Source organism: Erinaceus europaeus, chromosome 3, assembly GCF_950295315.1.
Source record: "Erinaceus europaeus chromosome 3, mEriEur2.1, whole genome shotgun sequence".
NCBI classification, from domain to species: domain Eukaryota; kingdom Metazoa; phylum Chordata; class Mammalia; order Eulipotyphla; family Erinaceidae; genus Erinaceus; species Erinaceus europaeus.
In genome coordinates, this window is record NC_080164.1 from 53,864,412 (window position 1) to 53,883,386 (window position 18,975).

Below are 18,975 nucleotides of genomic sequence, written 5' to 3' on the forward strand. Positions count from 1 at the left end.
TTTAGATGGCTATTACAATTAATTTTCTATTTAAATTTGATTAAATAACATACAATTTTAGGGATAAATTTTCACAACTATATGCATATACAAAAATCACCACACCCTTCTTCAATGTTCCAATGCTATGACACCAGAGACTCCTTATCCTATACTTCCATCATGCTTCACTGTTCTGATATTTGGCATAATGTTAATAGTCTTAATTTTGCTATTACTATTTTTGAGTTTATCTGTTTTAGTTATTTCAAAGATTCCAGATATGAGCATATTTTCAGATGCTCCAGATAAGAATAAGAGTACCTCATAATTATTACTATTCTGATATTTAATTTCTTTCACTTCCTTCTTCATCCATAGTTTTGGTTCAATCATATGTACCATTCATGGTCAAAAATAAATAAATCATTAAATATTTTACTTTAGTTGGTATGATTTGAAACTTTTCAAAAATTTTGGTATCATTTTGGGTCTGTTTTTCAATCTCTATATTTAAATATAACAACTTAAAAGCTTTTATTGGTAATTTTAACAAGTAATAGTTTTGCATAAAATGTAAAATTCAATGGTTTTTAGCATTTGGCTTTAGCATATTTACAAAATATTGTGAACAATAAAAACTATGTAAAACCAGAGAATTTTCATCACTCAAAGTTTTAAGAGCATTAAACAAAAGTTAACAAATAAAGCTGAAATATTTAATTGATAACAGCAGAGTTCTTTAGTTCACATTGACAGGATATAACTGAATTGCAGGCAATTGCATTTGAGCTGGCTATAAATCAATAGTTTCACTAAAATAAAGTAAATCAAACAATAAATTTGTGGCCAATATATCAGTATTATAAAATCTTTCATTAATAAATGATTAATGTAATTTGGAACAGGCCATTTAAAAATTATTCTATGTATTCTCTTACATGATATTTGAGAAGTTAGGGCTGAGACAAACCTAGATTCATATATGACTTCTGTCACTTAATTACAGATATTCAATGTGTCTAAACCTTAGTGTCCTCATTTTAAAATGGGAATTAAAAAAACCAATTCATGAGCAGCAGTGTTTTGCTCTCCCTGGTCAACTAGGAAAAGCAAAGAGGATCACCTGAGAATGCATCAAGATAAGACTAGGATCACTCCAGGAATGCACCAAGCCATGGGTGAGTACAAACACAAGTGGTTCATGAACAAAGAGGGCTTTAGGGAGAGATTCTGGTGCTAAAAGTCTATACCTACTTGGGAGCAGCTGGTACCAGTTCAGCAGTTGAAGCACCACCTCTGGTCTGAGTTTTATCACCAAAAAGACTGCTGAAGGGAGGCAACCCAGGTGTCCAACAACAGATGAGTGGCCGAGTAAAGTTGTGGTATATATCCACAATGGAATACTACTCAGCTATTAAAAAATGGTGAATTCACCTTCTTCACCCCATCTTGGATAGAGCTTGAAGGAATCATGTTAAGTGAGATAAGTCAGAAACAGACGGATGAATATGGGATCATCTCATTCACAAAAGTTGAAAATATGATTAGAAGGGAAAACAAAGCAGAACTTGGACTGGAATTGGTGTATTACACCAAAGTAAAAGACTCTTGGGTGGGTGGGGGAGGACTCAGGTCCTAGAACATGATGGCAGAGGATGACCTAGTCAGGCAAGGATTGTTATGTGGAAAACTGAGAAACGTCACACATGTACAAACTTGTATTTTACTGTCAACTATAAATCATTAATCCCCCAATAAAGAAATAAAAAAAATATTAAGGAAAATGCAAAGATAAGCAAAACTGAATAATGTACTTAGCAGTGAGAAATGTAAGCTGTTATATTTTAATCTATTGTTTCATCTTTGTTTTTTCTTTCCTTTTTTTAAAATTTTGTCTCCACAGTTATCGCTGGGGCTCACTGCCTGCACTCTGAATCCATTCCTCCTGGTGGCAACTTTTTTCCACTTTATTGGATAGGATCGAGAAATTGAGAGAGGAGAGTCTGAGATAGAGAGAGAGAGAGAGAGGGAAAAATAGATACCTGCAGACCTGCTTTACCGCTTGTGAAGTGAACCCCCCCCCCAGGTGCAGAGGTGGGGGCTTGAATCAGGATCATTGTGTGCATGGGTCCTTGTGCTTTGTACTATGTGCGTTTAACCCAGTGTGCTACTGCCCAACTGTCAATTTTATAGTTCTTTACATATCCCAATCAGCTAGAAAAGACAGTGGATGAAAAAGTGCTTTGGTCTTAGCAGCACATAATTATAATATTTTACAACTGTTAAGTATTACTCTTGTTCATTAGAGAAATTTTAGAGAACATATAAAATTGAAAAAAGAATAAAAATTAAAAGCAGCAATCCAGGTACTTTGAGATGGCACAGAATAATGTTTTTTTTGTTTACTTATTTTATTTGAGCATTTTCTCATGTCCTTAAATATTTTAGGCATGTTCTATTCATTTTATTTATTTTTTATTTTTTAACTAAAAATATTGCATTGTAATGGTTATTTTAGGTGTGTAGCACTGAAAATCTGCATGTGCCTATTACACGGTAAATTTATCATGTAAATTTGAATTCTTCCCCCTTAACAATTTATTTGCCCCCTTTGTGTTGATTTCCTATCTCTTCCTTGACTATTTTGTTTTAAAGCAGGGGTGGGGAAAGTCTGGTCTGTAGGTTGTACATGGCTTGCAAAAATCACTTTATCTGGCCTTGCCAAGGCAATCACAAATCTTGGAAGTTTTTTTTTGTCTATAGCAACATTAAATATACATATATGATTGCCACCTACGTAATAACCGGGGCTAGGAGCTGACACTACAAATCCACTGTACCTGGTGGCCATTTTTTCCTTTTTTTCCTTCGTTTTCTTTATTTGATAGGACACAGAGAAATTGAGAGAGGATGGAGAAATAGGAAGAGAGAAAGAGACTCCTGCAGACCTGCTTCACAGCTCATGAAAAGTCCCCTGCAGATGGGAAGCAGAGGCTTGAGCCAGGGTCTTAATGCATGATAACATGTGCACTCAACCTGATGTGCCATCACTCAGCTCCTAACTACTAATTTTTAAGTTGATAATTTTGTATGGACCATGATTGGTGTTATAAATACCCTTACGGCTCTTGACTGAGAAAATGTTCCCCACTGATGTTTTAAAAGCTTGATTTTTAAGTAATTTACCTGTGGATGCATCATACTTTAACTTGTCTTACATTATTGGATCTTTCAAATGTTTATAATTTTTTAATTGTTAAAAAACTTTTATGACTGGGGGGTATGACCATGGAATAACAGCAGACACTCAGACTCTTCTGCAAAGCAATAATAAAATGTTTTTATGGACATCTTTATACACAAATTCTTGAATTTGGTTATTATTCCTTAGGAAAAGTTATTGGGAGAATGTATTGAGATAAACATTTTAAGGTAACTTTAAGGGATTGCTAAATTTCCTTTCCAGTAAATATGACACTCTACATCAGGGTTATGTTATTTTTAGCATGATTTTGGCCAAAACAAAAATAAGAACAAAAATAACAGCAACAAAACAAACAAACAAAAAAACAGCAAGGAGATAGATACCATGAGTATAAAGTTTAGGAACAAAGACTTTGTAGTCAGACAAGGCTGATTTAGAATCCAGACTTTTTTTTTTCAGACTTTAACTCTTAATGTGTGTTCATAGGCAACTCTTAAAAATCTATTTTTCCATGGTCTGGGAGGTGGAGCAGTGGATAAGGCTTTGGACTCTCTCAAGCATGAGGTCCCGAGTTCAGTCCCCGGCAGCACATGTACCAGAGTAATAATCTGGTTCTCTCTCCTATTAATGCTCATGAATAAATAAATAAAATCTTTAAAAAAATTTAGTTTTCTCATATATAAAATAGCATCCAGTCATTTACTTCATGGGTTGTAAAGTTTAAGAGAGGTGTCTGTAAGATATATAATCATCATCACTTGTATTAGTCACTGAAATGGGCAATATGATGACTATGTTAAGTTTATATAGCCATATTAAGTTGCTAAATTTCCTCTAATCTAGTGCCATTACTAGGCTCACTGCTATTTTATGGGTTATTAAGAACTGTCAATCACTTTCTGACAGACTATTATTAGTAACTTCTTGATTTCAGAGAAGAATGAAAAAAATCAGAATTGATGAAATACTGTATATGGAATAAAACTTTTTTTTTTAATTGCCAACAGGATTACTGGTGGGGTTTGGTGTTGGCACATGAGTCCACTGCTTCTGGTGGGCATTTTTTTCTTTTCTCTTTCTTTGTTTCTTTGTTTTCTTCTTTCTTTCTTCCTTCCTTTTTTTTTTTTTTTATTTGACAGGAAAGACAGAAATTGAGAGGGGAGGGAGACAGAGAGGGAAAGAGAAAGATACCTACAGACCTGCTTCACCACTCATGAAGCATCCCCTGCAAGTGGGGGTGGGGGCGGTTCAAACTCTGGTCCTTTTGCATGATGATATATGTGTTTAACAGAATACACCACTACCCAGCTGCAAAACTTTTTTTTTTTAAATTATTAAATTTTTAGCTGATATATATATATTTTGGTGTTAGGCAAAACTTTTGCTAACTGGTGCCCCATCCCCCCTAAATACTTTACATTTACTGAAAGCAAAATTCTGACCAATGAAAAAATACATGGAACTACAAACAGATGCTGCTTCTATCATCTTGTGGATTTATTATATGCCACTTGAAATAGTCTAACTAGAATCATAGTATGAAACCTAGTGCTAGAGCTAAAAGTTCTATTCAAGAAAATTTCATTTAAGATATCTGAATAATAAGACAAAGATTAAATTATTAGTTAACATGCCATATTGCTAGTTACTGCCTGTGCCAAGGTGAGAACCTGAGTTTATTGATACCCAATCCAGACAATTTCTTTTTCTCCCACGATGGTTATCATTGGGCCTTCGTGCATGCACTACAAATTCACTGTTCCCGGTGGCTATTTTCTTCTTTTGACAATTTTACATTTTTAAACTCCAATCAATTTTTAGCTCTAATTAAATACCCTGACCTCAGAAATGTGCTTTATAAGAAAATCCTGCAATGGATATTAGTACGTAAGTGCACCAAATTCTACCATTACAAATCTCTGGATGTTTATCAATTGAATGTGTGTGAACACTACACTGCCTTAAAAGTTGTTTTATCCTGAAAGTGTAGGTAGGTACTTAGAATCTTTGATTTTAGATTTTTTGTTAGGAAAATGAAGGTTTAAACTGTTAGCTACTATAGTTTTTTTTCTTTTCTTTTCTTTTTTTACACAGAGATGCAGTTTTTGTTAACGCCTCTGAAAACTTAAAATTGATAGTACTATATAATCTTTTGTCACTGCCATGGTAGTGAAGGGAACCATCAATGCCTACCCAGGCATGTGCATGATAATTCTAGTGGCATGACTGCAATTCCTTGAAGTTTCAGTTAACAACCAGTTGAGTACCATTTGTAAAAGGAACTTAACTTCAAGTTAGCATACGAAAATCTTTTGTTGGGACTTTCGGGTAAGGTTTGCAAGAATAAGAATTTATAAGATTATAAATATTCCATTTATTCCAGAGGCAACTGTGAAGAAATGCTGTAACTCAGAAGTTCTGATATGTTTTGGTCCCTTCATATGATTAAGAATTACTGAGAATCCAAAAAGCGTTTGCAAATATCTGCTGTTATTTGCCATTTTGAAAATTAAAACTGAGTATTAAAATCATGTATTCCTTCCTTTAGAAATAAGTCATAAATATATACTTAGAAATATTGAGTTGACAGAAAAGCTGATACATTTTTCTATGATGTATTTTTCTATGCAAAAATGTCATGACTTTTCCAACGACTCAATAATATAGCCTGTATTAACATAGTCTAATAAAAATTGCTACTTAAAATTTTAAAATAGCTGAGCACACGACATCATTATATCTTTTTGGCATAGTTCTTTAATATCTGACTTAATAGAAGGCAGTTGCATTCTTATATCTATACTTGTATTTAACCTTTTATATCATAAACTATGTAGTCTCCAGAAAAGAACATTCTACACTTGTAAAAGAACGAAAGTAAAAAAAGGTAAATACTGTTCTATTACAAAAAAGGTTTCTATTGGAACATCTCAGAGGACCTCAGATCATAATTTAAGAACCACAGCTGTAACATTATGCTTCTGATAACAGAGAACAGAAATGTGCGGAAAACAAAAACACTGATAATTCTAAAACAAAAAGTGATGTAGAAAACCAGATTTTAAATTGGTTCTAGCTTAAAAAGTATTTTGCTTAGAAATTCTTTTTCTCATACACATAAACATGCTATATGGTTAATGAAATTGTTCTTAAGAGTTTTTTCAATTAAGTATAAAATTAATACAACAAATGTCTTAAGGTCAAATCTTTACCATATTCTCCTCATGAGAAGAACTTGGATGTTACTGAGGTTTTCTTTTTCCTTTCAAATAATTTTAATAGGAAAATAATGATTTATAGAACAGTTGTCAGACAGATGCCATTTTTAATCTCTCCACCACCAACTTAAGTCCTCTTTCACTACTGTGCTGAGTGTTCCCAACATTCTTTCAACTCCTTTTTATCTCTGGCCCCACCCTACCCAAGACCCCAATCCTTAGTTTAGCTGTAATAGACTACATCTAGTCCAATTTTCACATTGTGTGTCTCATTCATTTCTTGTATCTTAAGTTCTACCTGTGAGGGATTTTTAATTATATGTAATGAAGGAACAGAAAATACCATTAAAGTGCAATTAAAAAAATCTGAGGATACTGGATAGAAAGAGCTCAAAAATCCAGGGATCTCTGACTTATTTTGTCTGTTGCTGTCATATAGTGCTGGGGATTGAACCTGTGACCTTAAGCATACAAAGTGAACATTTACTGTTCAGAAATTTCCCAGATCCAAAGAAAGTGTGTTAAACAAACAATAATTATGCATTTTCAGAATATTTTTATTACAAGGAATATGAAATATTTGATTAATTCTTACTTAAATATTGTTTTCCTATGTTAATATTTTGATTTGAAAAGTTAAAATTCTTTACTCCGTGATTTAGAATAAAGGATTAATCTGCAGACTTAAAAAAATATATTGTAAACTTTAAATAAATACACAAGTGAAAAAAATAAACAAGTGTTTTCTATTTCAGGTTTTTCTCTTATAGGAAACTATATATTGCCTTTAATTATCTGAAATATTTTTAGATGCCTTCTAAATATATAAGGGTAGGAAACTGCAGAATAGCTACTTTCTAATAATACAAGTTATCATTATAAGTCTCTTACCTGCAATGTTTTTGCAGAATGATCTGTAAGATTTAAAGTGGTTCTATCAGCATCTGGATCAGATTCTGTTTGCCTCAGGGAAGTACGTTTTTTCTTTGTAAGGTCTGCATCTCTACTGTACGAGTACCCAAGTTTAGATGTGGGAGATAAGCTTGGTTTTTTGATAGGTGATTCAGGATCTGATTTGCATTCAAAGGAATTATGTAGTTCTTCTTGTTCCAAGTTACTACTATCTTGAGTCTGAAGCTTTTGCTCATCTGTCTCCTTACAAATATAGAATGAAGACACATCTTTCTTCTTATCATTAATATACATGTCATTTAATTCTAAAGTTTCAGCTTTCAATAGTTTTTTCTTGCCTAACAAAACTTGTGCATGAGTTGAATCTGTATTGTAACATATTCCAGGGTCATCAGATGCTGAAGTCCTTCCCGAGCTCTGTTGGGACTTTTGGGGTTCTGTGTCACTTTTAGTCCTGCGACAGTAAGGGGAGGCTGTGCCTGGACTAAGGTGATCATCAGGAGTCTGATGTTCACTTTCTGACTCTCCAACCCCACTATCATTTACAAATACAGAGTCATCTTGTGATAAGAAGTCTACTGCTCCACAGGTAGGCTGTTGCAGTTCAGGCTCTGGTTTCAGATCACTTAGCTCTGCATAAAATTTTTCTTGATCAACAGAACTGTTTGTATCTGTTTCATAGTTTCCAACTTTATATGTGCTTTTACTACTATTTTCCTCTATCTGCACAACATTTAGTTCTTGGCCGCTGAAATGTGCTCTTATTTGATAGAGATAAGTCATAACAGTTAGTTTGTCAGGAATTGCTAATAAAACCATATCAGAAGGTTCCAACAACCGGGAAATTCCTAAGCTGGCAAATCCATCATACGCCTTCAAAGACAGAAAAAACAAAGAATATAATGACATATTCCATCTCCACATTTTAAAAATAAACACAATTATTTCTTCTTGTTGAGATGAAATTTACAGTACCTACATCGAGCCACATAAACAGAACAAAATTCCAAGTCAGAAATTTGTAAAGGTAGGGTAGAGGCAAGAGAAATGTTTTTATTAACTAATAACTGTAATACTCTTTTCCAATAAAGGAAATAATCAAAACTGAAAGCTAAAATAAACAAAAAAATCTTAGAATCAGTTTTTAAGATAAAAAAATCAAGGTATAAAATACAGTAATCAAGCTGGAGTTACAGCTTCCCTATACTCTTTTTTATAGTTATATAATTGCAGTGATTTGCGAAGAAAAAGTATAGCTAGGTGTTGTCAAAAAATGAACCTTGTGATTATCAGGTATAAAATACAAATAAGTGCTATTTAGCCTACAAATACAGATTTTTTTTTTTAAATGACCAATTACGACAGATTTTCATAATGAGAAAAGTCATTTCATTTTCACCTCATCCATCCTGGAAAGAATGAAATGTTTTGAGTAGTACAGACTACTTGAGAATGTAAGGCTGCATTGTATTGTTTTTGTTAGCCTTTAAATGACTGTGGTATATCAGGTTTTTCTAGTTTGGAAGAATCAAAGCTGTTTCTCAATTTACAATTAATTATCTGTATCCTGAACTAACCCTTGAAAATAGTACTGTGTTGCCAGGAAGCACTAAATGTCTGACTAAAGGTTTAGATATACTCTTGGCCAAAGTAAGGACTCTCTAGTATTCTCATTTTAGAATGAAAAATACATAGCTTTTTAAGGCTCACAACTAAGTTTTATTTAAAAGAAAGGTAAGGAAATTCTGTAATAATTCAGAAGGTGCCCATCTTTTGCACTTACAGGCTAAGATGTGTATTTCTACTTTCTAATTCAATCCTTGTGTCCTATTTTTTTCCTGTAGTTTAATAAGCGTAAAATAGGTAAGAAGAAAATGAAAAATAAATGGCAATTTAAAACTTCTTTAAAACTTTAAAACTTCTTGAATTTTCAAAAGCTTTATGTTTCATAATATAGGTATCTGAAAATATTTACTAAAGAAAATGCCTCAATTGGTGTGCATGTAGAGGCCTGTTTGCTGTTTTACGTTTTAGGAAAATTACAGTCATTTTCCTCTTTTTGTGTCCTGACAACTTGACTGACAGACATCAATTGCAGGCCATCAGGAAAAGCACCACAGGCAGTTTTTTAAACATTTCCCAATTATCTAAACACTGACATATTGGTTAAGATCAAATGTCACAGGTAAATACCATTTTTTTTTTATTCAGTACTTTTTACAGACCTGGGGAAATGATTAGTTTCCTTTTGGAGAATCTCCTGCTAATGTTTTGCTTTATGCAGCAATTCCTTTTATGCACATTAATTGTATTACATTTTTTTTTAAACAAACTAGATTTTTTGTGAGGTCAAGACTTATTAAAACAATTTTCCATAGTTTATCCCCTTCTGCTTTGGTCAATCACCTACTACTGTCTTCTTAGCTGTTTGTGTGTAGAAAAAGAGTTTTAAAGAAAATTGTCTTATTCATTTCTAGATGTTATTTAATTGGTAAGGAGGAGTTACTGTGAGTTATGTTATGCATCTGCATGGAAGTTAAAACACAGGCACTGTTTCTTGTGAGGCTCTAAGTCCAATCAGAGGCAGATGAGGTTACTGGGAAGGACAGCATGAAGTTTTAAATAAATATGCAAGTAGCAACTGATATGCAACATAGGTCAGGTAAGAAGTTGCAAAATGATGAAAAGATTGTATAACTACAAGTATTTATTGAATTGTACAATGAACAGGATCATGTAAATTAAAACTCTTTCAAAAAGCCATGAATATCTACCCCGAAAGATCAAAATCAGAAAAAATTGTAATATATATTCCTCTTTATGTAATGTCATGCAAACCCAAGGTCTGCTCATCATTATTGAGATCCTAAAAAATGAAAATTTCTAAACCGTTAAAAAGTACAGAGCTATATAAAATTGTTTCCTCTTCAAAATTTCAAGCATTAATTTGAAAGATTCATTTTACAAAAATAATTATAGTTTATTTTATATTGTTTATCTACATTTAAGTTAGCTTAGTATGTCATTCAAAAGAGAGAGCATGCATGTAAACAATGTCACATATAGTGATATAATTTGACCTATGAAAAACAAAACAGTTCACTTTGAGAGACAAATGCTTCAAAAATCACACCAGATATAATTCATGAGGATAATTTAATTTGTAGCGTGACCACAAGAAAGGGGATTTCCATAATGAAAATATACTACTCTGGGGGGGGGGGTCATATCAGGGTTTCACTGCTCCAAACTTCTTCTTATTTTTTTATTAATAAATATAGAAGAAAAAAGGAAAGAGAGAGAAAGGGAGAACGAAAGAGAGAAAAGGCGGAAGAAAGAGGAAGGAAGGAAGGAAGGAAGGGAGAAAGAGAGAGAAATATCACTGAAGTTTCTTTCCATGTAGAAGAAGCTGGTGTTTGAACTTGGGTTGCACACTTAGCACAGAAGTGCACTTACCAAGTAAGTCATTTTGTTGGCCCTAGGGCTGATTTTTTACTATAGCCTTTTTGGGATAGCATATTACAATTACAAAATCGATAATTTAAAAAGTTATTTCTTTAATGTCAACAGCACGCATTTATAAAGAAAAGAAATTTTAAAAGTTTGTGGAAGCAAACACTTACTGTTATAGAAAGCAATTAAAGTAAAAATTATTTTGATTTAAATTCTTACCATTACTTAACTTTTATCAATTTAAATAAAATTTTGTATAGATTTTAAAAATGTCAGGTGACAATCTAATTTGAATAAGAAACGTTAGACAAAGGTTATTAAAATATAACTATGTAAATGCTACTAAAACAATTTGAAAAACCAGTAATATATGTGCTTTTTAAAAAATTTCTTTATGGGGGATTAATGGTTTACAGTTGACAAGCACAGTAGTTTTATATATGATATATGTGCTTTTTATGAATGTATTAACCAATGTAATCTGATGAAGTGATGAGCTGAAAAAGTATTTGTAGATATTTACAACTGTAATAAAGTGATCTGAAAATCTAAAGGTGACAAGGTTTCAGGAATGGCTAATATATACTGTAGTTTTTCTCATAATTCAATTAAAGAATAAAAATATGGGGGCCAGGCAGTGGTGCACCTTGTTAAGTGCATATAGTCGAACTGCAAAGACATGCGCAAGACCCGGATCCCCACCTGCAGAGAAGAAGCTTCACAAGTAGTGAAGCAGATCTGTAAGATCTTTCTCTCTCCCTATCTCCTCCATTCCTTTCAGTTCCTCTCTGTCCTATCCAATAAAATGAAAAAAAAAAAAAAAAGTTTGCCAGGAGCAGTGAATTTGTAGTGCCAGCACTGAGACCCAGTGATAACCATAGAGGCAAATATATATATATATATATGTATATGTATTTTTTCCCCTAGTCATGTTCAAGGAACTCCTGAATTCAATATTTATACTTCTCAGGTTAAGAACTTTTGTTCTAAGACAATATATTTCATTAGCTTTTCAGTTAAAGAGCTAAATTCAGCACAGAGAAATACATACTTTATGTTGTTAGGTGCTTCCCTCATTTTTATGTTCAGTGCATATAAACTGTAATGCTACACTATAACACAAGGGTAAATAGTTAAAACAGTTTGCAATCACAGTTCACTGGCCCAGAGGAGTCTTTAGCATCTCAGTTTTGTAAAGCTACCCTGAAGGTTCTAAAAGGTTCAATACTCCTCTCTACCAGTTAGGAAGCACCAGTTAGGAAGTTCTGACCTCAGTATATTAACTAATTATAAGAAAAAAAATTATTTTTTTCAGAAAATGAAAAGAGGATGTTATGTTCATATCTTTTTTACATATAGAAACCGGTACATTCTTTCTTCATACCCACTAGGTTTCTGTCTGTATCCTGACCAATAGATTTTTCTAGATTCATGAGAGTTTATGCAACAACAGCTTCCGATACACTATTTAATAGCGATATCTTGAATAAAAGCAATTTGCTTAAGAGTTTTTTCAGAAGTTAATGAAGCATATCTATATCTACACATACACACACAATAATTGGGTATCAGTCTGGGACTTGTGATCATTAAAGGTCCTAACAAACTAGAGAAAACCATGCAAATTATTTGAAGCAGAAAACCTTCTATGAGCTGCCATTGAGACTTCACAGCATAACCTTAAAATTATTATGTACTTTTCTTTGGCAATTCTTACCTTTTTGTTGTTCTCTTTAATATCCTGAGGATTCAGAGATTTGTAGTCACTGAGGGATAAAATGGCACAGTAGGTAATACAATATTTAACAAGTTGTTTTAAAAATAAACTCAATCTAAAAAATTGATATTCAATAATATTAAAGTATAAATAGCAATTTCACTAGCAATAATAAGTGTGGAAAATTAACAAATATTAGAGATGACATGTTTCCTTGCCCAAAGTTTTTCCCCAAAAGAGAAGTAAAAGCAGTTGATCAGACACTAACCATGAAAACCAAATTTACTATGAGGCAATTAATTCCCTGTTGTCAATATATAAAGAGTTACAGATATATTGATCTCAATATGTTCTGAAACCAATTTTCATAATAATTTGAAGTCAGTTCTTTGAATGAGAATAAAGAGAAAAATCATCTATTTTGAAAAGAGAAAGCTGCTGGTAGGCCTCAAGAAGAGGAATTTTTTCTTCCTACTACTCATTCCTTCTCTCAAAAAGCAAGCAGTATAAAAAATATTAAAATCAAGCATTTTAGGACATGTGTCAAATTGTTTTATTATTTTTTAATTACTTAAAATATTGGGGATGTAAAGTGTCTCTACTTACATTAAATCTGGTCTAAAGTGATGTAATATTGCACAAAAAGATAAACCATTTCTCCATGATGTAGTAAAGTTGGTGATTTTCACTCCTCGATAGTTTTTTGTAACTTCTTTGCACCAGACGAGCAATGACTGACTGGCATTTGGCTTTCGCCCCAAAATAGGACTTGGTAAAGGACTTGGCTAGAGAAAAGGAAAAAAAGAAAAACATGAAAATAACCTAATGTAAGATGAAAATTAACATTAATTGACCCACCTAGACAATCTGAATTCTTTGATGTCAATTTAGGTCCTTCAAAACTGTCAATTCAAGACAAATGTAACCTCCGAGAAGAAGAATGAATTTTAAAAGCTATTAAGTTTTAGCCTATGGCATCTGCCTGACAAAGATTTAGATATGCAAGATTTTAAACTTATACATAAGAACAGGCCAAGAATCATACTGATGGAAACATTATGTTAAAGTATTTAAATACTTAAAGAACTGTTTAACTCTTACAACCTATTTTTTTTCCAAATGCAATCATATACAAATGTAGTTTGTTTCTGACAAGGGTGAAAATAATGTATTTTGAAATCTAATTTCAGTATAAATTGTTAGTAGAGAAATTATCATAATCATAGTAACTTTTTTTTTGGGTTATTGTTGGGGCTCAGTGCCTGCACCATGAATCCACTGCTCCTGGAGGCCATTTCCCCCCCTTTGTTGCCCTTGTTGTTGTAGCCTTGTTGTGGCTATAGTTGTTGATGTCGTTCGCTGTTGGATAGGACAGAGAGAAATGGAGAGAAGAGGGGAAGACAGAAATGAGGAGAGAAAGACTGACACCTGCAGACCTGCTTCACTGCCTGTGAAGCGGCTCCCCTAAAGGTGGGGAGCCAGAGGCTCCAACCGGGATCCTTACACCAGTTCCTGCACTTTGCGCCACGTGCGCTTAACCCATTGCGCCACCGCCTGATCCCCAATCATAGAAACTTTTCTTTTTAAATGTATTTATTTATTCATGAGAAAGATAGGAGGAGAGAAAGAACCAGCCATCACTCTCGTACATGTGCTGCCAGGGATCGAACTCAGGACCTCATGCTTGACAGTCAAGTGCCTTAGCCACTGCGCCACCTCCTGGACCACTCATAGAAACTTTTAAAAAAATACAGTGAACATATATGCATCATAGGTAGTACAATGATAATCATATTAAAATATACTGAAAATTTAACAATGGTAAGACAGTTTTAGAATTATAAGAAGTCAGGTGTTGGCACAAACAATACACTATAGAATATAATTTGAATTTGCTTCTCTCTCCTTTCTATCTCCCCCTTCCTTCCCACTCAATATTTCTCTGCTCTATCAAATAAAATAGAAAGGGGGAGGCAAAAATGGCTGCGGGGAGCTGTAGATTCGGCACTAAGACCCAGCAATAACCTGATGGCAAACAAACAACCCAGGAAACATAGGTCATAATTATTTGTTTTTAAAGGAAATGTCAGATAAACAAAATGTTATATAAACAACTATGAATATAGCAAAGTGCTGTTCTTTTAAGTAAATGCTAAAAAATTCATGTCATATAAACCCACAAATTTGGACAGATTTTAGCACCAAGAAGTAAAAAATTATTTCTAATATATTACAGTATTTACTTTAGAATAAAGAACCCCCTTTTTTCAAGCCATTTTAAAAATTGTGACCAATAGTGAACTATAAGACCAAAAATTACATGATGTTTCCATACCACACCCATCACCGAAGTTCTGTGCCCCCATCCTCCCAACAATTACCACCACCATAGTTCTCACAAAATCTTAGAAACAGTTTACTTGCTTCTGGTTTTTTTTTTCTTCTTGCAATTTCATGTTTCAGTTCTATAGACTCCACATGAGTGAAAGCATCCTGTAGTTGTCTTTTATTTCTTTATTTATTTTGTTAAGTGTAATCAATTCCATTTCTATCCATTGTGCCCCATAGGAAACAATATTGTCTTTTTGGATTGCAGAGTAACAATTCCTTTTAGTTGTTTATTTAAAATGATCTACTGGTCCAGAGAGACAGCTCTCATGTACGATGTGTGTTTTGCCAAAACTAGGCCCAGGTTCTTTCTCTGGCACCACAGGAAGTTGTGGTGTCTCTCTTACTATCTCTTTCTTTATCATATTAAAAAAAAAGTAGCCAAGGGCAGTGAAATAGTCACCCTAGTCTCCCCCATTTCCCCATGGGATTAATACATATCTTTTTTAGGGGCCCAAGTTCAAGTTCCAGCAGCACATGGGGAATGCTACAGTGGTATGAGGTGAAGCCTGGTGCTGTGGTGTCTCCTCCTCCAACTGTTTCTCTATCTGAATGAAAAATCAGCCTGGGCTGGTCTGGGAGGTGGCACAGTGGATAAAGCCTTAAGACTCTCAAGTATGAAGTCCTGAGTTCAATCTTCTGTAGCACATGTACCAGAGTGATGCCTGGTTTTTTCTCTCTCTCCTCTTATCTTTCTCATTAATAAATAAATAAAATCTTAAAAAAAAAAGGCAGTCTGGGACTATGAGATTGAGCATGCACAAGTAGACACACACACACACACACACACACACACACACACACACACACACTTGCTTAATGATGCTTTTTCACAGTGATTTTCAAGCCCTTCTAGCCATTTAGCTTGGAAATGGACTGTGGAGTAATTTGTAGTTTAGCTAGAGGATTAATGAACTCAGCACAAACACATTTTTTTAGATTTTTTTCTATTATTTAAATGTTTATCTTTATTAAAATGTTTTCTACATCAAATTATATTGTAAGACACTTGATACCCTTGCAAGCATTGATAGCATGTACACTGGCCATAATCTATAGTTACCACTATATTAATTTATTTCAATGTTATAATGCAGAATAATTGTCTATATTTAAGAATGAAGGAAAGCATATCACTTTATTATGATTATGACTATAGTCTTATTTCTACAAAGGCTTAATGTGAAAAGGCTTGAACTAAACTACTTTGCCCTAATGTAAAAGCTTGGTATTAAACATCTTGTAGGAATGCATACTGCACTGCCAAGAAAAAAAGTCATATGTAACTGAAGAAACTTTGATGAAATTATAAGCCCTATAAATGATCATGTCAGTTGCAGAGAAAAAGAAAATGAAGTAGAGTCAATGTTCAATGAGTCATCCACCAAAGAAATAATGACCTGGGCTGTAAGATAGTTAGTTCATTTGGGTAGTGCTTAAGAAAAGAGCACCACTACACTGAAGGAAGCTCTGGTGTTGTAGTGTCTTTCCCTCTCTCACTGTCTTTGTTTACAAAAATCAGCTGAGCTGTGACTGGTGAAGCCCTGGTCAAAGAACAACAACAAAAGACCTTTCATTTAATATTTTTGTGGGGGGAGGCTCCCAAAAATAATTAGTTAAACCATTTTGAAATGTTTTTGTACATACCAGTACAAAACTCCTTGCTTCTTGGGAAATACAGATTCTAATTATTTTAAACTTCTCTATGCCCCAGTTTCTTCAGCTATAAAATGGGGATTGTAGTGCTACCTATCTCACAGTGCTGTTGTAGTAACATCTACTACCTCCTGCAGATTACCATCATTACCACTCCTTTAGGATCACTGAATCATACTGACCTCACTGCTGCTCCTTCAATGCAGCAGATTTGGTCCCACTTTAGTACCTTTGTTCTGTTTTCTTACAGTCTTCTCTCATCCCACATTAGGCCTAGTTTGGCCATATTATGTAAAAATGCAATCTTATCTTCATCTCCCAACTGTAACCCAGCACTTGTAACATCCTTTACCTTGTTCTTGTTCCATTCTAGTATTTATCATTTTCTAATGATACCTGTACTTTATTTTGGCTATTACCAAAATATGCTTATTCATTAAACAACTGTCTATCCTTACTAAATAAAATGGCTATAAGGGCAGGGATTTTATTTTATTTACTATCTGTCTCAAGTGTACACATCAGTTACTGGTAATATATAGTAATCACCCAGTAAATACTGTCAAATGAATAAAAGTGAGCAAAACACTCCAACATACAGTAACTACCCAGTAAATGTTCATTGTGATTATTATTACTATTATCAGTGCATTTTTCAAGTCCTTTAATTATATTTTTCAGGACTTACAGGGAAATTAAAACATCATAAGTCTCTTCATAATTTTTTTTGTAAACAAAGAATTAGAAGATAATCATGATACAACTCTTTATAAATTCTTTCTTAGAGTAGGGAAGGTGACATTGTGGCAGATGCCAGCTTTCACATGTGTGAAGCCTTAAGCTCTAGCCCTGGTATGAAGTTAAAACTATTTTAATTAAGAAAACAAAAATATTGGGGAGTCGGGCTGTAGCGCAACGGGTTAAGCGCAGGTGGCGCAAAGCACAAGGACCGGCATAAAGATACCGGTTCGAACCCCGGCTCCCCACCTGCAGGGGAGTAGCTTCACAGGCGGTGAAGCAGGTCTGTAGGTGTCTATCTTTCTCTCCTCCTCTCTGTCTTCCCCTCCTCTCTCCATTTCTCTCTGTCCTATCCAACAATGACGACAACAACAATAATAACTACAACAATAAAACAACAAGGGCAACAAAAGGGAATAAATAAATAAAATAAATATTAAAAAAAAAAGAAAACAAAAATATTGAAAACTTTTTTTGTATCTTTTGCAATGATCATATGCATAAAGTATCTCTAACAGATTGGGAAAGAAAAGCACAGATATTTCATTTTTTTTCTTTTTCAAAGTGATAAATATTTCCCAACACCTTTCAAATTGTAACTTTATGGTCTGAATTATCATAGTTTATTACATTAGGTGAACCATTATGTTCTGTTTCCATCAATATTCCGTTTGTACAAAAATATACCATTCTTTGTACAGCTAGGAACTTCAGTTAGTTATCAGCTAATTGTGACAGAAGAAAGGAAAGTCTGAAAACTTGACACACTGCTTTATTAATAGTTTCATGTCCTAATATAAAGAAATTTTGTGCTATTTCTGTTAACATGGCATATTAGAGGGAGTAAATCCACTGTTTTGCTTGCTAACAATAGCAATAATCTTTGTCTAAATAAGTTCACAAAACTTCCTAACTCTTAATAGCTACAAAAATTTTCAATTCTCTGACTATAGCTGGCATTTTCTTTTTGCCATCTCCCTTTCTTATATTGATATAGGCAGACATTTCTCTAGGTATTGCTCTAAACAGTCTTCTCTTTCCACACATTGAGCTTATTCACTCTCAGTATTCAAACTGTCACTTCCATGCAGATGATTCTCAAATATATATACATTTATAGTCCAAACTATCTCAAGTTGACATTTCTAGCTGGCTATCCTGTCTGCCATATAAATTTCAAACTCAATATGTTCAAAACCATAATTATAATCTTTCTATACAACCGACTTCATTTTCATTATGTTTGCAAATGATACTGCTATTGTTCCAATTATCCAGACTTAACTATCTCAGAATCAACTTGAACTCTTCCTTCACTTACCATCCCATACTAATGAATTCATGGGCAATTTTTACTTTATTCTTATAATATTTTGTAGTCTACCTTTTCCCGGTTTTTTGCAAAATACTCCATACATGTCTTCTTTCTTTCTAGATCTCATTACACTAGCAACAATTTTCTTAAAACATCAAAGTCTTTCATGGATCCCAGGAATATACAACATGTCAAAATACCTCTGAGCACTGACTCCCAAGTCTTTCCCCTATGTATTTTCTCTCCAGTAACATGCCATTTTATGCAGCCCCAGTTAGTACCCATATCTTCACTTCCAGTATGATCATACAGACTGTCACCTGCATTTGGAGTACCTTCTGTCCCCAATAGAAGTGCTACAATTCTATTCTACCTGTAAAATTAAGCTCAC

The 18,975-nt window shown here is 33.6% G+C and overlaps 1 protein-coding gene across 7 annotated transcripts in view; it reads right to left on the reverse strand.

The window, feature by feature from the left end:
• The window catches only part of EHBP1 (EH domain binding protein 1), a 406,607-nt gene that overhangs the window by 101,631 nt on the left and 286,001 nt on the right, over positions 1-18,975 (reverse strand). For all 7 annotated transcript variants that reach the window (XM_060187205.1, XM_060187206.1, XM_007539625.3 and 4 more), the window contains 3 exons: positions 13,094-13,272; positions 12,488-12,536; positions 7,297-8,190 (listed from right to left, as the gene is read on the reverse strand). In XM_060187205.1, the coding sequence (XP_060043188.1) occupies positions 7,297-8,190; positions 12,488-12,536; positions 13,094-13,272 (1,122 nt within the window). The remainder of the gene's footprint in view (positions 1-7,296; positions 8,191-12,487; positions 12,537-13,093; positions 13,273-18,975) is intronic.